Raw genomic sequence first — 18291 nt, 5'->3', positions numbered from 1 at the left:
ATGTATTCTTGTACTAATGCATACTATTGATTAAAATGACTTTTTATGGAATACGTACTATTTTTGAAGATGGAGAAGTAATTTTTGATAATGCTCCAGTTAGATATTATATATTAGGTATAGGTTAGATATTATTATTATTAGCGTTCTTTCTCTCATATTCCAATTGAAGGGTACTCTTTCTTTATTTTGCTGCCAAATAATAATGCTATCTCTCACAATGAATATGAAACGATTGAAGCATTAAAATGCTTCAGCTAAGTGATTATTACTTTATTTATACTAGTGACATTAAAGGGTTTTCATATTATTGTATCATTAAATGGTGCCATGTGCATTGGTGTGTCAACAGTGGATGCTGTGGCACCCATGCACGATCTCGAAGGTGCGCAAAAGTAACCTTGATAACACAACCTATGAGCTGTAAAGTGTCAACTTTTTGTATGAAAATTGAAGGGGAGGTGCTCATAAGTATTCTTGGAATCCTCGTGAAAAAAATCTCGTATGTGCTATAGAATATATTAATTATGAAAAATTAATTCAGTTTTAATTGCACTATGTATACATACTTCCACTTAGTTGTATGGTACATTTTTTTTACCTAAAAATGGGATAATTTTTACCATTAAATAAATTGTTCTCATTTTGATTGTCACCAACTCCTATAGCCCATCATATTGTTTCTTGTTGGCTATGTATTTGGTTGCCTTTTTTATGAACAGCTGTTGATTTACCGGGTGCATATTTTTTGTCTTCAAGCTATAATATGTTGTTTTATTAAAGCAGTCAAACAGTTTTACATTCTTATTTCACTTGGTCATTTCATGCTTCTTGGACTCATCCACTTGTACTACACTGAATCATGTAAGCATTTTACTACTAAGTGAAAGCCATTTGTTTTCTTATCTAATTAAAGTGTAGCAGGTTATCTTATATAGTTGACCAACTTTGTATAAGTAATTTATTTAGAACATAAGTTTTAAATATATGGTTCCATAAATTATTTTTATTTTAGAATATAACTTTTGCTGTTATAAATATTTCTTTAGGCCTTAAGTGTTCACTGTTGGCATATACCAGGATACTGCCTTTTTCAATGATGGTTCAATGACATAATTGTGTTATAGTTTTGTAGTTTGACTGAAGATTTTGGGGACACTCAATTTTATGATTTTTATCCAAAGAAATTTTATCTGTTCATATGAAGTCATTTTGTTAAAATTTTTAAGTTAGATACATCTTGTGAAAAGCAGAGTCAAATTCTCTGTGAGGTTGCTATTTGTATTTGGTGTGCAATGGAAGTAAACTAATCTCATGAATTGCATAATACTTTTTGTATGCAATAGGTGGGGATCAAGGTTTGTTGAATAGTTTCTTCTCCGACTGGGCGACCAAGGATATTAGTCGACATCTTCCCTTCATTTACAACATGTGTTCTTCAGCTGTGTACTCTTATCTACCAGCATTTAAGAAGTAAGTTTTTGTTTATTCAGCATAGAAATTTTGTGTTCATTGCCATCATTTAGCTCAGTAGATTTAAAAGAGAGCAATGGGATACATTTAAGTTTCCTAGAAAAGATTTGGTTGTGTGTCTGTATTTAGGCTCTTTGCAGTGTATCCATGTGATTTACTCCACTTATTTGCAAATTAACTTCCCACACATACACATTTATGCAAGCTTGGAATGTGTTGAATAAGTTCAACTAATTCGGGTGTTATATTGTGGAAGTTAGACAGATTGAAATTAAGGTAAGTCATCATCTGGTCTTGTACCAGGTGGTGGCTCTGTGAGCTCTTATGCGTAGTACGTATTGAATAATTGTTTTTTTTTTAATTTCATAAAAGACCACCATTCCTTAGTCATAAATATCCATCAACTACCTGTATTCATGTTGGCTCGATTTACCACCTAGGTTAATGTCATCTTGACTTGATAATAGATTTTTCGATTTTATGCATTTGATAGAATTGTTCATAGTATTCATTTGGTATGCTTTTAGGTGAATAAAGTTGTGAAATTATAACTAAGTAAGGTGGCTACTTTGGAAGTCCTTAATCTATTCAATGGTGTTGTTCTCTTATGACATATTTTGCTAACTTTGATCCCTTTTCCTTCTTTCGTTTTGGAATTGTGTGTAAGGTTTACTTTCTCTTTGTATTTCAATCAAGGTTTGGCCAAAGTGTTCGCATCGCTCATTTCATTGGTGCGAGCAAGCCATGGATGCAGACATTTGACAGTGAAGCACAGCAAGTGAGGGCGAGTCCTGGGCAAGAGCACCAGTTGATGTTACTGCAGCTGTGGTGGGAAATCTTCTGCCAAAATGTTCATCCTCATCTTTCAAGCGAAATGGTGAGCATATGATAGCAGTGATGTGTGTACTGTCCTGGTGGCTTTCTTTTTGATATTTTTGTTGAATAATTATTTTGCAATTTTTTCAGGTTATCTTATTCAATTTTTAATAGCATTTTCTTATTCTCTCTATACAAGTATATTTTGTGTGAACATGGTACTTGATGTATGGTGTAACCTGTTACTAATTCATATATTTTAAACAAATTGATGTCTTTGTCTTAGGTGTTAAACTTCATAATCTTTGAAGTTCCTCTTCATTTACTGGAAACTATTTTTTACATTTATCTGTTCTCGTGTTTAAAGTAAAATTCCAACTAATTCCATTACCAACGTGGTTCTTTGCCCTTGCTTGATTTTCTGACGGTTGATGCTCGGTATTAATTTCAGTAAGTGGTGCTGTGGAGTATAAAGAACCCAAAAAGTGGGCATTTCATTATTGAGAGATTTGTTATTGGGAATCAGAATTGAATTTTTATCTTTAGTTCTTGTAGTTTTGGTCAAATTTCTTTAAATTAATTTATTTGGCCTAAACTCCAAGAACTTTAGATCATTGTTAGGATGATGATCATTATTAGATTTGAATGCATCCTTCTCGATATCTTCTAAAGATATTGTTGGGAATTTGAGGAGTAAGGGCAATGTTGTTTATGATGAACATGCCAATTTTCAATCTTGTGCATAGGCGGTGGCTTTCCCAGGTGACAGCTTCAACATTTATTTTTTTTGGTTGCTGAAGAATTCTTCTCGGAATTACTAAGGTGAATTGGAACTCCGAGAAAAAATATTAATATGCCTTCATGGAGACTAAATTTTTACGGAAAATTTCTGGGGGGTACTTAAAAAAAAATGCCTCGGTATCATTGCTAGTGCTTTTAAATAAAGCTGAGGTTATAGAATTTTTCCTGAACTTTCAGATTCTTAAGATTTTTTCATTCCCTTTCATAAGCTACTGCTGGAAAAATTGTAATGTTAACGAAAAAAGGCGAATGAAGGGGAAGGAATTAAGCAGTGCAATAGTGAACATCTGTGAGGAGAGATATGGTCTGATGTCTGTCAAGAGTATGAGTATTTGTGATAAACCCTAAGACTTAATGGAATATTCGAATATAGCCAAAGAAATCAGGTGCTAGAGACTGGAAAATTTAAAATGCGTGGTAATAATTGGGTAGTTTCCTTCATCAAAGAAAACGAAAAGCATTGATTGCGATTCGTTACCCACCATTAGTGTATTTAAAGTATACATATTATTTCGTTTTAGAAATAGCGGTTTAGACGAATGGCGACGGCCCAATTTTATCCTCATTTGAAAAGGGCCAGATTGGCGCCCATGCGATGCCACTCCACGTGACGTCACAGGGACCTAGTTTCTATACGAGAAGATAGGAGTTATACATCGTCTGAGGTTACCAATGCATACATGAGGTGTAGAGCTCAGGGAAACATGTCTTAATAATCACTTATTAAAACTGGCTAAAGTCGGAAAGTTTTCTTCGTTTGATAAGGTATTAATAATCATTATTTAAGCCAAGCCCTACCAGCCAGCAGGGTACTCAGCTACCCGCTAGCAGCCTGCGTCGTATCAGCGCTCAACTCGCCTCAAGGTCACCTCACAGGGCGGCAGTGGGAAACAGAAATTTGTCACACAGAGAGATTTCCCGGCATTCATACTTAGCCGTCGTGTTTTCGCGCGCTTGAAAATTTTCACTTTTCATTTAATAGCAAAAAATAGATATCGTCATTTAAAAATCTAAATGCGTGAAATACGTACTCCAGGTGTAATAATCTTTCGATTTAGGCAATAAAAAAATAATAGGAAACCACCCTATTGATGGTGCCTCATGGAAGTAATTAATCTCGGCAAATAGCTGTCTTTTCAAGTGGACATAAAAATGATTTGAGGAGTTAGGGCAATTTTAAGGATTAAAAGTCTGTCTTTTTAGTTTGATTGACTTTAGGATCTGAGATCGGTTACTCAAAAAAAAGAAGAAACATGGCATATTGGCTCTTAATTAAAATGAATTTTTATACTTCCTTCATAGTAAAATGAGACAACCTAAGTTATAAAACCATTTGATGTAATGTAACAAAATATTAATGACGTGCTGGGAATAGCAGATGACTGACAACCAAGCAAGCAGTTCATAAGTGAGGATGTGAGCTTCTAGGCCAAACCTCTTTAGGAAACTCTGAGAATATATTTTCTGCACATAAATATTCAAAGGCATTTTTCAAATGAAACATGAAATTGGTTTATAGACACGATTACCATTTATTCTGTGGAAATGTGCGCAATGTTTGGGTATTAATTAATCATATCACTTGAATTTTCTCCTTGAATTAACCCTTCAGAAGAGGCTTTATTTTTATATATTTATTTTTCCAGATAAAGAGGTATGTAAAGTAGTATTTAAGTCATGAGACATCTTGCAATGTGGTTAGGCATTGGTGTTTCTTATATGGATTGGGATATGTAAATTAACTGAGAGTGAAATGTCAAGCTACCCCATTAGATTCATATTATCAGTATTTAACTGTATTTTTTTATTTAAAATCTGGATGTAATATGCTAGTACTGAGTGAAATAGATAATTTCCCAAGTAAACAATAATAATTTTCCAAGTTGTTATGAGCTAGGTTATTGCATATTGTATGTATTTTATAACTTTTAATTAAAAGCTTAACATCAATATCTGAGTAATGAACATAATCATCCTTCTACTTAGGAAATAGTTATGGATATGTTGGTATCACATATTCAGGTCTTGTTCCATGTTTAGTTGTGGGGGATCGTTGATAAAAAATGGTGAACTTCTACTTTTTGGAAGACATGCTGTATGTATGCTTGTGTATTATATTTTAGTTAACAAGGTAGAGGGAATTTTGCTGCCCATGCAGGTCATGAAATAGGTTCAAGTAGTAGTTATTCCTGAAGTAGATTTAGGAGTTCATTATGCTACTGACTGCAAAGAAAGTTAGTGTTAAATCCTTTCAGAGTTCATGGATATGAAAAGGGAATCTGTGAATAGAGAATCAGGTTAAGAAAATGTGAAGTTTTGCATCAGAAAATAGTATGAACTATGGTAAAATTAGTGGCTATGACAGCAATTTCTAATTGCGTTCCGTTGCAGTGAAATGGGTAAATAAATGTCATTAGTCCAGTGGGTATAATACTATGAATGTCTTCCATTAGTCAACCTCTGTTTGAATTTCTTGGAACACTGATTGCAACTCTTTCATTTTCTGTGAGTAATGACATGAAATATCATCTTTTCTGCTGAAAGTGACTGGAAAAATGTATGTATGTAGGCAGTGTATGAATTCAGCTGAAGTGTACAATACCTGCTCTTATTTCATTATTAAATTTAAATTATTTACTTCTTAATTGCCATTTATTTTTAATGCGTCATTTGGATAGCCTCAAAATAAGGTAAGAAACTTTTGATTTTAGCTTGCAGTTGAATGTACTTTGCTCATTTTTTGTTAATGTTTTGCTGTCTTGTTTTATTGCACTAGTGTGTTGTGAGCTTCCTTATATACATGCATTGTTCGTGAGCTTTTGATGCTTTTATTTTAATTTATATATATATCTAGCAGAGCACTTCTTATCTGTTAGTGTAATTTATTTGTTGTTGTGCCTTGTGAATATTTAAATATTCTTTCTACATGGATTTGGAATAAAATTGCATTAGTGTATGTGCTACTTGAGTTCTGATTAATTCTGTGCCTTTGGAGTTACTTCATTTATCAATAGTGAAGAATTCTATGCTGATCTACAATTACATTATTCTTATATCATTGCATGCATTGAAATTATTTTACTTGGATAATTTCTCCAGGAATTTTTTGGAGAGTGGTCAAAATGAGTGCTATTTCAATTTTTTTTTTCATATTTCCTCTCTCTATTTTCTGATTCCACAGTAATTTTATCTTAAGTATATCCCACACAGCACTTGGCAGACAGTCACGGACATCCTAAAGATGTCCGTGACTGTCTGCCAAGTGGCCTATGGACGGCCGTAGGCCACTTGGTGGATGTCCGCTGCCCGTCTGCATGTCAGTAAAAAAGGCTGCCTACGGACATCCTGAACGTGTCTGCTCTGGACACCTTCAGGACACTCTAAGGACACATTTAGGTTAGGAATGAATTTTGTTCATTACCAAAAAATACTAGGTCCGGACAAGAATTGAAATAAATAAAGCATCAATTTCATGAACAATATTTATTGGACTTCTTTGGTATAAGAAGCTAGCACAAGAAATTAAATATTACTTATTTTTCTTCTTCCCTGCAAGCGCTCCTTGGCGTGCTTAATCAAATTTCTCACAGTCTACTACACAAATTTCTACTATACAGGGGCAGGCATGCTCTCTAGCACTGCTCCTGTGAAGATGAATGATATAATTATGGCATTGTTGCAGGGCATCGTCTCTCTTAGGTAAAGAGCTGATAACATAAGACAAGGAAGCTACCTCATTACTAATGGGCTTAACATACTTTCTCTTAAAATGATAATGTTAAAATTGTGAAACCTGTCCACAGTAGGCCCTGAACATTTTTGAAACTTTTCTTTAAGAAAAATGTGTTTCCTCATTTAACTTGTTATGAAATAAACATTTAGAAACCATGGATGAGAAGATAGTTTTTAATGAAGAAGCTAGACAGCTATAATAAAAAGCCAATAGGAATGTACTATACTAAGGGCTGTGAAGGATTGCTGGCTACCAGCAGCAGCTAAGCTAAATCCTGTGCCCATATCATCACTGATCACCCTTCTCATAATTTACCAGGTGGCCTCTGAGGCAGTATTTCTTCCTTTTATTCTCAAGTAGACTACCTGTTTAATATGATTGGTAGCTTAGAACATTGTTTATAAAGCCAATATAACATATGATACATTGAAATATGAATGTCAAATATTTTGGAACTACATGTGCTACCATCTTGTCAGAAAAAGGTTCATTTTTTAAGTGCTCCTCCATGGTCCTTAACTCAGCCTCTGTGGATATATTTAAGAATACTAAATAAGTTAAAATTTTATTGCGGATTAATATTCTCTCGGGATTCCCACGGGTTTAGAAACTCAATTTCTGCCGACATTAAAAGCTCAGACTCAGGGCACAGAATGTTGCGATGCCGACGAGCCAACGTGTCGCTGGAAATGGAACTTATAACCCAGTGGGAATCCAGAGAGAAGTTAATCCACATCATTCGCTGGGAAAGCATCAAATCTTTTTCAAAATTGAACTCGCCTTCTAAGTGCTGGGCTTCGCGTTGCAATGGTCGCTATTTATATTTGCAGTCTTGACAACACAGCGACTTGAAAATTTTGTCTCCGTGTAAAAATGTGGCTAACTCGCGGACACTTTTGTGCGATGACTTTTTACAACATTTGGTGTGACTTATCAAGACGTCCACAATAATTGTATTAAATATCTCTCTTTACGACATTATACTTTATTTGATAATCATAAAACAAGCACGATGTAAATTCTTCTTGTAAAAAAGGGTAAATTAGCAATTTTATTTGGATGACTCAATTTTCATTCTTTTGCACCTAAGTGTGTGACCGTAAGAAAATTTTTCTGAAGGAACTGTCCACATTAATTTTGGTCCGATAGGACTTCACTAGTATGGTCAAAACTTTCGTACCGATGGGAGACTGATTGGATGTCTGCTGGACGTCCAAGACATCTGCGGACGGATAGCAAGGATGGCAACCGGCCGTCCTCTGGCTGTCCTGAAAATCCGCGGACAGCGAGAGGATGCGTTGGACGCGCAGCAGATGTCCTTAGGCAACAATGTGCTGTGTGGGATGTTTTGAGGATTGTGGTTAATTAATTAATTGTGTTATAAAACTTAAATTTTTTTAGATATTTAATGTATTAAACACTATAAAATACCTGACTGAGCAAAGATTAGACCTTAATGTAGTTGGATGAAATTTAAATTAACATCTATTGAAAATTTCTTCTAATAAGTATGTACATATTTGTTAATAAATTATTAAAGAGCTCATTTTCAATGCTTTATTTTCAGTTCTTGTAAATGTTAGTGGTAAATTTTTGTTAAAATTTCTCTCAGAGTTTAGTCATATGTCATTAAGTAAGAAGCTTTTGATATCCTTAGTACATTGTATTATCAATATATTTCTTTACCTCTTGAGTTATAGTTTCAATTTAATTGTGGCTATGTTGAAACAGCTGAAAAGCATTTATACATGTTGGTAAAAAAAATTAAATTCATGTGTTAAGAAAAATACCCTTGTTCAGAAGAAACCATTGCAGTGATAACAATGTTATATAGTGAGCAGCGTAGAATGCTAATATATTTGAGTAGAAGTACTAGTGTTATAGTTATATAGCGCTATAGAAAATGACTTCATATGTAGTTAAATAGAAGTAGGCTGTGGTAGACTGTCAATTAGTATTTAGATTTTTTATTTATGCCAGCATTAGATGATGTAGGATTTTTTTATGGATTGAGAAATTTTATTTTTTGTTCTTTCTTTTCTTTATCCTACTATTATTTTCAACCTGCTCAATTTTTGCATGGGTATGCAGTATAAAGAATACTAAGGGTGACCGACTTCTTGGAGTGTTCTTTGTGGTGGATTTGGTGGTTTATCGACAACTAGTGAGAATAAAAATCTTTTAACACAATTTTATCAAAATATTATCCAATAACACTTATAACTAATTGTTTCAAAATTTACTAAAAATAATGAAGAAAGAGGGATTCACTTAGGTTAGGTTTTTAACAGCGTATTGAAAGAAGTTCAATGAGGAAAATAACTTTATGGCTTCATGAATTTATTATTTGCAGAAGCAATGGCTTTGGGTGATTTTACCTCTTCTTAACCTTCTTACCTAAAGTCCTACGTATGGGATTTTATGGAGAAAGAAATAAAGAATGCTACGATGTTGAATAGAATTTCTTAAATCCTGGAGATATTTTTAATATCTATTTATTTTTGTGGAAAAATTTCTGGAAATAGTTGGTGAACCGTCAGTTAATTTGTATCGACTGTAATATGCAAGGATTAAGGGAGTTATTTGAGATGTTTAACTGGCCTAATGTGTTAATGGATAGCATTAATTTAGAAAGAAGTGATGAAATGCCTTGACTTTAATTTTTTTTGGAGGATTTAATTGTAGGGGAATACATTTAGGGGGGTTTCATTTAGTACTCCCTAAAGTTTTTATTCCAAATAATTTTGAGTTAGGTCTAAACCCCGTAGCCCTCACCCCCACTCCATTCACTATGGCCTTGCTGTGAAGTAACTCTTTGTTCCTAGTGAACTTTCAGCAATATTCAGTTGCCTCCAGTTGGTCACCCTTGTATGTTGGCTTTTTAGGTGTACATAAATGCAATGAAATGCACTCATGTCCACGCCATTATTATCCCTCTGCATCAGCCTAAGTAAATATTGTAGCATGGGTGTACATTGTTTGAACTAACTAAGTCTTCACTCTTTTTCCTTTTTGCATGCCTCCAGAGGCACAGGACCCAACTGTCCTTTCCTCAGATGGATCCCTTGCTTCCCCTGCCTCCCACTCATTCGCATCCAATGCCGAAACCCCGATGGCCTCCAGACTTTGGCTGGAGTCCTCCCCCAGGCACCCATCCCTCACCTCCATTCCTTCCTCACCACACCCCATTGCCTGCCAACATGCCACTGACGCATGGAGTTGGTGGCATTTGGCAGTCGTATGAAACCCCACCTTCCAGTGCACCTGATTTTGCTTGTGGACCTAACTATTCCCAGAATGATTCCACAAAGAATCCAATGCCATTAAACGACTCTTCTGGCAAGGCTGCGACTGACATGTCAGTTGGAGATGGTGAGATGGCACGCATGGAAGTTTCCTCTCAGCCTCAAATACCCATAGTGCCTTACACCACCCAACCTAGTCTTGAGCAGAGTAGTGTGTGCCTACCGGTAACAACTGTAACCATGGGAAAGACGGAGGAGGAAATCTCGAAGCATTCCCTGCAAGGGGATGCTGGGGTTCACCATTGTACACTGCTTTCTGCTGAAACAGAAGTGAGTAGATAATGGCGTTGTGGGCACTTTTTTCTTTCACAGTTGTTGGTACGGGGGACCAAAGCTATTTATCTAGCCAATGCATCGTAACCTTTACATCAATAAAATATTAATAGGGTAAAGGAAGACTATTTCCCTACACACTCAGAGCTGGTGTCAATTATGTACATATGTACTTCAAAACGATATTGGTTCACTAATCAAAATTTTAGTCAGGGTTTTGCTAAATCTTAAAAGGATAAAGTATCCATTTTATATTATTTGCCATGGAATATTGAGCCTTTCTCCTATGTAGAATAAATATTATTAATAATTTTTGAGTAGTTTAGAAATTTCATTCCATAGTACATAAGCAGTTTAGACTCCATACAGTGTAGCATTAATGGGTATAGTCTTTTTTGTAAATAAAATAAGAAATGAGATCAGTAGTGAATAACGCATGCTCTTTAATTAAATGTATTCTGTAAAACATGATGTAGATCTGACCTAATTTCATCAGTACTTTCATTTGCAATTTAAGACTATGATGATTTGTGGAATTTGCATGTACAGATTCTTTCAGAATCCAGAGAATGAAGCTTGACCAAAAAAAGTATAAGTTACTATTTTTTTCAGTAAAAAATTCATTCAATGCTTACGTCCTTTGCCAAATATGAATTCCAGCATGATTCTTCTGTCATGGTCAAACATGGTTATTCATTTCTTTCTCTCTCTTGTGAGCACATAAATAAATCAGAAGGCATCAGTGAAGTGCTACATAAAAATAAATATTGAGGATGCCACAAAAAGAGAAACCATGGAATTTGAAAAGATTGAAACTTTGAAAAAAACTGCCAAGTTTGAGATGAAAGGTAGTGAAACGTTCCTTAATTATTTTTAGTCATCCACCTTCCAAAATTGAATTATCTAACTCTTCTAGAAGTAGTCAGGATTTATTTCCATATGTCAATCATGCAAGTCCTTATAGTTTTGGTGAAATACTAGAAAACGTTTTATCTGTGGTGTTACATACTGTGGTTGCAGTCATAACTTCCTGTTGGCGTAAATCTATAGATATAGATATTAAAGATGGGGTGTTGGAATTCTTATCTTACCTCTCCCAGTGGATTCTATCTCAAGTTGATCAATTTGGTGGTGGACAATTTAGTGACACCAATATCATTTTAAATTTGTTCCAACACATAGGTTTTTGAAAAGCTATATTTTTGTGGCTTGGTTTGTTGCTGGTTTTTTAATTGACTCTATGGTTTTAAGGCAGTTGTGAACTTCAAAAATTGGGCTGGGGAATGAACCAGTCCTATGTTAACTTCAAGGAAAGATCAATATTTTTTTACTCTTTCCACAAGTTGTTACGTTAGAAATTAAAAAAAAAGAATACTATAAATTATCTGTTAAAATAGGGTGCGATGTGAAAGATAAGATTTAGAAAAAAGAACTCTTATTGTATGATTTATCTCCATGGGTATCAAACATGTATTAGTAAAATAAAAAAAAGATGACTTCGTGAAGCAAGATATTCTGGGATGTAAGTAGAAAGTTTCTGCAATAATTCAAAAATCTTAATTGATACTGGCGGTGAAGGAAGAAAAGGAGTTCACTGTGCATGAAACCTTGTATACAGTGTAATTTATTAATGTTACCATACCAGGTGAGCCATCCAATTGAACTATATATTCTGAAAGGGTTAGCTTCGGCAAGCTTTAGGGCCTTTGCACACTAGGCCATCATGGTGGTGCCACCATGGAAGCACCACTTAGGAAGCATGTTTGGTGGCGAGTAACTTTTGAGTTGCTAGCCACTTCATCAGCCACCACACTTGCTCATTTTACTGTTTCCTATTAATCATGATGGATGTGGAAGAAGCTTGTGGGTTTGCTTTTATTTTTTTTACTTGCAGAATAAAAGAAAAAAAAGGAGAAAATACTGGATACACCCGTTTTTACGCTTAACATCTCTGTCCGAGTACGCTTCACAACACATGTCCCACAATGCTGGCATGGTTTGCACTTCTAAGATAAAACATTCCACCTCAAGCCTTGCCTTGATCACAAGTTACACTGAAGAAACATGAAACCAAACCTACTGGTATCGCCACAGAGTAGTGCTAGTATGCAGTGCTCCATATGATTCAATGCTTTTCGGCTGGTGGTGTGTCTGTGGTGGCGAGCAAAGTCGGGGCTCTGGCCACAGCACTTTTGGCCACGCTTCCAGGATCGTGACCAAGCCACCTAAGTGGCCCAGTGTGCTGTTTTAATCAAGGTCAATGACTTCCGTGGTGGCGCAACCATGGTGGCTTATTGTGCAAAGGCCCTTATAGTACAGTTATATGGTTAAAAATTTGTATTGAGATTGCTAAATCATTTTTCCACACTAAGGATATATGTAAAGTTCTAATGTGAGTGTACCTGCTTTTGTGTGGGAAAAACTTTTACTGCTTTTTGGTACTTATTGTTTGGTGATCCAAGTGGCAATTCTGTGTTGTAGAATTTTATCTGGTACAGAACTCCTTTTTTCGATAAGGTATACTAGGCAAAAAAGCAAGTTATGATATAGTGTATTATATTTATGTCTTTAATTATCTTGGTGATAATTTATGAGCTGTTGTATTCGCCGAAATGCTTTGCAGGTTCATCATATACATTGGTTAGAAACTGTGCAGTAGAGGTGACAGTTTTTTTGTGAAGTTAAGGATAGCCACATCTGTTTCTATCGAAGTGTGAACAATGGCACAAAAAAATGAGGACTCAATTCTCTGGATTGCCATGTTGCTATCAAATATCTTTGTGTTACTACCCTGCCTTTGTGGAGGGGCTTCTCAGCTTTATGTAGTTGTAAGGAATTCAGTAATTTGATGCATTTGCATGGGATTCATAATGTTAACTTTGTTTTACCATTTCAAAATTTTTGGCAGACAAGCTACATTTTGAGATGTATCTGCACAAATGTGGACACATGGAATTCTGATGAAGCTACATGAATACTTAATGAATAATGAAAGACTAAATATTTATGGTATCTGAAAAGAATACTTTGCAGAAATAGTTTATTCTTTGTATTATTGGCATCAAATGAGTTTTGAGAATTCTGTTTTATTGCTTCAAGAGCTATTTTTGGGTAAAAGACTTAAATTTTCAGTTACCCTTAGTTCCATGGAAAAACTTGTTTGAAGGGCAACTTTGTTTCAGTGGTCTCTGATCTTGGCATATATTTTTTTCCTTGCTTTGATATTTATGAATTTTGAATTTCAACCAATTGTAACTTCAGGGTGTTTTGAAGCAAACATTTTCTTCTGTGTATAATATGTTTTGGTGATGGCAATTTTTGGAGATAGTTTATTGTCAATGGAAACATAAACATACACATACCCAACTCAGCCACTTATGACGGTTTAGCTTATTTGCATTTTAAATTTTATACATTTATATGCTGTTAACTTGTGACCTGTATTAGAGGGTTTTACATTTTTGAAGATTTTAAAACTTTTGCATTAATTTTTGTAAATGAATCCCAAAAGATGATGTTACCATGCATGAATGTGATGCTTATTTGGTTAACAGAAAATTGTTGGCATAATAAATACAAATTTTTTAGAGATTATTTTCTGTGATCTACCAGAAATATGGTTGTAGGTGTATCCTTTTGCAAAATTTTCACCAAATATGTGTTTCCTTATTATTATGTTTGTGAGTTTGCACATTTAAAATGGAGATTAAGTTATATGCCTTTTCAAAATTTATTAAAGACTCCTTTTCCTTTTCCCCATAATGTAACTGGTAAATATAGACATGTGAAATTTTTGGTATGCATTATAAGTTATATTTTTATATGAGACCTTTTAAGAAAGGAAAGACCTAGCAACTATGCACTTTTTCTGTAGTAAGAAGGGATTCCATAATCATTTTTGCTGAAATATTTTCTCAATCTATTTTTTCTCTCTCTGGCTACTTAAGGTGGTGTTTGCAGGAAATAATTAACTCTAATTCTATCTCATAATCTTTTGTATCAACAAATTCTACCTGCAATTATAGTTTGTTTCTGAAAACTTTCTTGAAATTATCAGTTTCAAACCAGATTATAATTCATTGGGAATAGAAGAATGTTCTGCACAGTTCAGTGATAACTTGCTTATGGAAACTGACTGTGAGCTCATCAATTTATGTAAATAAGAATACTTAAATCCTTAGATTTTGTTTTTTCACATTATAGCATGTATGTTGTAATGTAGTTGTTGCTGCAAAATTTTTGATGAGATAGCAACTCTTGAGTTAATTAAATTTTTACAAGTTATGGAATATGATATTTTCAAGTCTTTGAGCCAAAAACCATTAGTCTATGCTATGCGTCCATACATCTTTCATTTTCTTTATGTAGTATTGGTACCTCTTTCTTTAGAATGAAATTGCATTCAATTTTGTTAATATGTTATGTATCACTGTTTTTATCTCAGGGTGGTCTGGCTGCTGCCTTTTCTCACATGACGCTTGGTTCACCCAAGACTGATGCACAGAGAGCCTTGGAAGAACAGTTACGAAGGGAAGCATGGGAAAGAGGTCAAGTGGACTACCTTGGAAAGGATTCATTTGACAATGTCTGGATGAAGATCATGCAGACCCTGACGTCTGGACCCTCTGGACCATCTGGACCCTCCGGTCCCTCTGCACCCCCACCTTCTCCAGCACCAACTGCAGCACCCGCTCCGCCACTAGCTGCAGCACCTGCTCCACCACCAGCTGCAGCACCTGCTCCACCACCAGCTGCAGCACCTGCTCCACCACCAGCAGCTCCAGCACCCCCTCCACCTGCACCAGTTCAGGTGGCACCACCGCCTCCAGCACCTGTGACTGTGGCACCAGTGGCCTCGGCACCTGTGGTTCCCACACCACCTGTACCAGCACCAGTGGCTCCCACCCCAGCACCAGTGGCTCCCACCCCAGCACCAGTGGCTCCTGCCTCAGTGGCATCTCCAGCTCCCACTATGGCCCCTCCAGCACCATCTGTGCCTTCTGCTCCCCTGCCCCCATCCCCTCAGCAGCCTGCATCTCCCAAGATTGAGTCTGCAGCTGCCACCCCTCTTCCGCCATCACCCGCCCCTCCAGCTCCAGCCACTCCTGCCCCCATCCCTGTCTCTCCACCTGCAAAACCTCAGACACCTTCATTGCCAGAGTCACAGCCATCGCCTCCCTCACCCAAGCAGAAGTCAGCGCCTGCTATGGCACCTGAGAAGCCACAGGCTAAGGCTGTGGAGGAAGCAGGAGCCCAGGCGCAGGCAGTACCAGTGGCACCAAAGCGCAAGGGTGGCCAACAGCAGGCGACAGGAGGGAAGGGTGGTGGAAAGTCAAGCGGTCAGAAGGGGAAGAAGTGAAGGTGCCTTATCATCGGACCAGAGTCCGTGTTTGAAGAGACTGTTAATGTTGATGCTCACTGCAAAAGTTTCTCCTTTTTCAATTTTTTTTAACATTCTTTTTACAAACATGCGGGAAGTTACAGATGGTGGCAGTATGCAATGGTTGATAATTTATTGAGATTGAGCCTGAAGTGGTTGTTCTAGCGATGAGACTAAAAATTTTGTCAAGTTTGTCACTTTCTGCTTTCATTTAGTGTTGGTATGCTTTTGGTGTGGCTTATATTTCAGATGAAATCTGTTTCTTGCCTTTGCTTCAGAATTAGGTGAATTGCCAGTAGGTGGGAGTTGAAATGTAAATGCTGAAAAGAAACAAAGAAAGCATGCTGGCTGGGCTAGGACATATTGTGATGTATTTGCTACTATAGAGACTAAGAACTACCACGGCAAGTTCTCAGTTTCAGTGACACCCATTTCTGCATCAATGCACTGGTAGTGACTATTGAACAATTTAAGGGTCATCTGCTTACAAAGTTTTTTTTATTAATCTGTAGAAATTGGTTTAGTCACAGTAAATTATCCATTTTGTGTGCTGCATCATATTTCATTCTGTATATTCCCGTCTTATGATAGCCCAAATGCTAACATTTTTTCAAAATGCTTTTATACATCTTTTTCTTGTGTGTAATATAATTTTTGAACTCTGGCACTTTTGATAAAATTAACACTTTGTTTTGGAAATTACTAAAATTATTTTTGAAGGCTTATACTACTTATTTGTGGAAGTCACTGCTGATATTAGTCAATGCTTTAGATGAAATTAAGTGCAAATGCAAAGCGGTAATGGAATCCTGAAATATCTAGTCTTTTGTATGGACTTGAATTACAAGTTGAGATTACACTGTTGAAGAACTGGAAATTTTAGATGTCTAATTATTGACAATAAAATCCTTATATTTTAAATTGTACTTATTTTTGTTGTATCTAAGTAAAACAATTACATAGTTCTGTTGAAATAATGGAATGTGATGTACTTCATGGTATTGAAACCATGCATTTTTCCAGTTGAATTTTTCCAAAATCCCATTTCTCCTATGATAAAATTAAGACAAATTTAGGGGAACTCAGGATGGTCTGTTTTTTCATATAAGGTTTTCTCTTTTTCACAAATCTGTTCTGCCCTCATGTAAGGTTCTCCCATAGCCATCCTTTCAAATTTTCTGAGTTCAGGGTTTTCGATTGGTTGGACCAATATTTGGCATTTTGGTTGCAGATGAGGCATCATGGTAAAACTTTGATTTGAAGTTAGAACTGTATTGATTTTGAGGGCAGGGATGGCAATCGAAAATAAATGAAAATCAAAACCAGTAAAATTTTAATAGTTTTGTTCCCGGGAGCAAAATACATATAGATATGAAATGGATTTAAACTTGGGGAGCTAAACTCATGACCAAAACGAAACTAGAGTCAAGACTACATTGGGTGGAAACTAAACTAAAATTCTAGGACGAAACGAAATGCAGATGTTTCGCACTGGAGGGACCACGTTCTTCACTTTCGAAAAGTTTAGTTTCGACCCACACACACAGTACAAAGTATGGTTGAATGAGGAATAGGTTCGTCCTACCACCATGCATAGGGCACTCACATATTTACCTCTAACAGGAGAACGCTGAACACAAACTGGCCATTCGACTTTTAAGCTCAATATTTTAACCCCTCTACACGTATGTCAAACATAATGGGTTGCAACTATTCCCTCTGATCCTCCTCCACTCAAATTCTGGGATTGAAACATAACTATGAGCAGTGGAGTTTCAATTAATTTAGTTTCGTTCCGAGGGGAAAAGTTTCATCCCGGGTTGAAACTAAACTCCTTGGTGATTTTAATCTTGTGCGGTAAACAAAACTAAACCTAGGCCTCGTATTTTTGTTTCCCTCTGGGTCAAAGTGAAACATTCATTTCGTTTCACTTGCTATCTCTGCTTGAGAGTAGATGGCGATATTTTGTGCAACGCTGTATAAGGTAATAAAGTAACATAAAAGCGTGTGTATGATCCAAAGGATTTTTTTATGAACTGATCTAGGTTCCTACAACTTATGTCATTCATTATAGTATTTTCTCACAGACAGCATTTCCGCCTATTTACAGGAATGAAGTATAAACCTAAAAGCTCAAAATGAAGAGTACTGGTTAAGAATAGTAAAGAACATAAATATAAGACACGTGGAAAGGGAGGTCAAGAATGAGGTTTATTTATTCACAACAGAATCGGATATGGCGAGATTGCTAAATGAGTTCAGGGGAAGTAAAAACAAATCTATAATATCCAGCTGTGAATTCAGCAGGGAGAGAGAGTGGTGGAATTCTAAATCTGTTTTAATTATTTGATGGCAGAGATCAGGGATTGACAGAGAAGATAGCACTAAGCTATTAGGCATGTTATAGAAGTGGGGAACTGTGGGGAGTTTTAAAATTCTTGTGAACAAGCTAGTTATGCTATTAAGAGAGGTGAGATTGTGCTTTACATGTTAGTAAATTCTTGGAATTT

General features: G+C 35.9%; 1 protein-coding gene across 3 annotated transcripts in view; it reads left to right on the top strand.

The window, feature by feature from the left end:
- The window catches only part of LOC124154029 (glycogenin-1), a 59254-nt gene extending 42552 nt beyond the window's left edge, over positions 1 to 16702 (top strand). The window contains exons 5-9 of one of the 3 annotated variants that reach the window (XM_046527510.1): positions 1347 to 1473; positions 2170 to 2350; positions 5769 to 5780; positions 10120 to 10398; positions 14846 to 16702. In XM_046527510.1, the coding sequence (XP_046383466.1) occupies positions 1347 to 1473; positions 2170 to 2350; positions 5769 to 5780; positions 10120 to 10398; positions 14846 to 15760 (1514 nt within the window). In that variant the 3' untranslated portion in view covers positions 15761 to 16702. The remainder of the gene's footprint in view (positions 1 to 1346; positions 1474 to 2169; positions 2351 to 5768; positions 5781 to 10119; positions 10399 to 14845) is intronic. The other 2 variants (XM_046527511.1, XM_046527512.1) reach the window with 2 other exon arrangements.
- Positions 16703 to 18291: the final 1589 nt, after the last annotated feature.

The sequence above is a fragment of the Ischnura elegans genome, chromosome 2 (genome assembly GCF_921293095.1).
Source record: "Ischnura elegans chromosome 2, ioIscEleg1.1, whole genome shotgun sequence".
Classification (NCBI taxonomy): Eukaryota; Metazoa; Arthropoda; class Insecta; order Odonata; family Coenagrionidae; genus Ischnura; species Ischnura elegans.
This window is presented reverse-complemented; position numbering and strand designations above follow the sequence as displayed.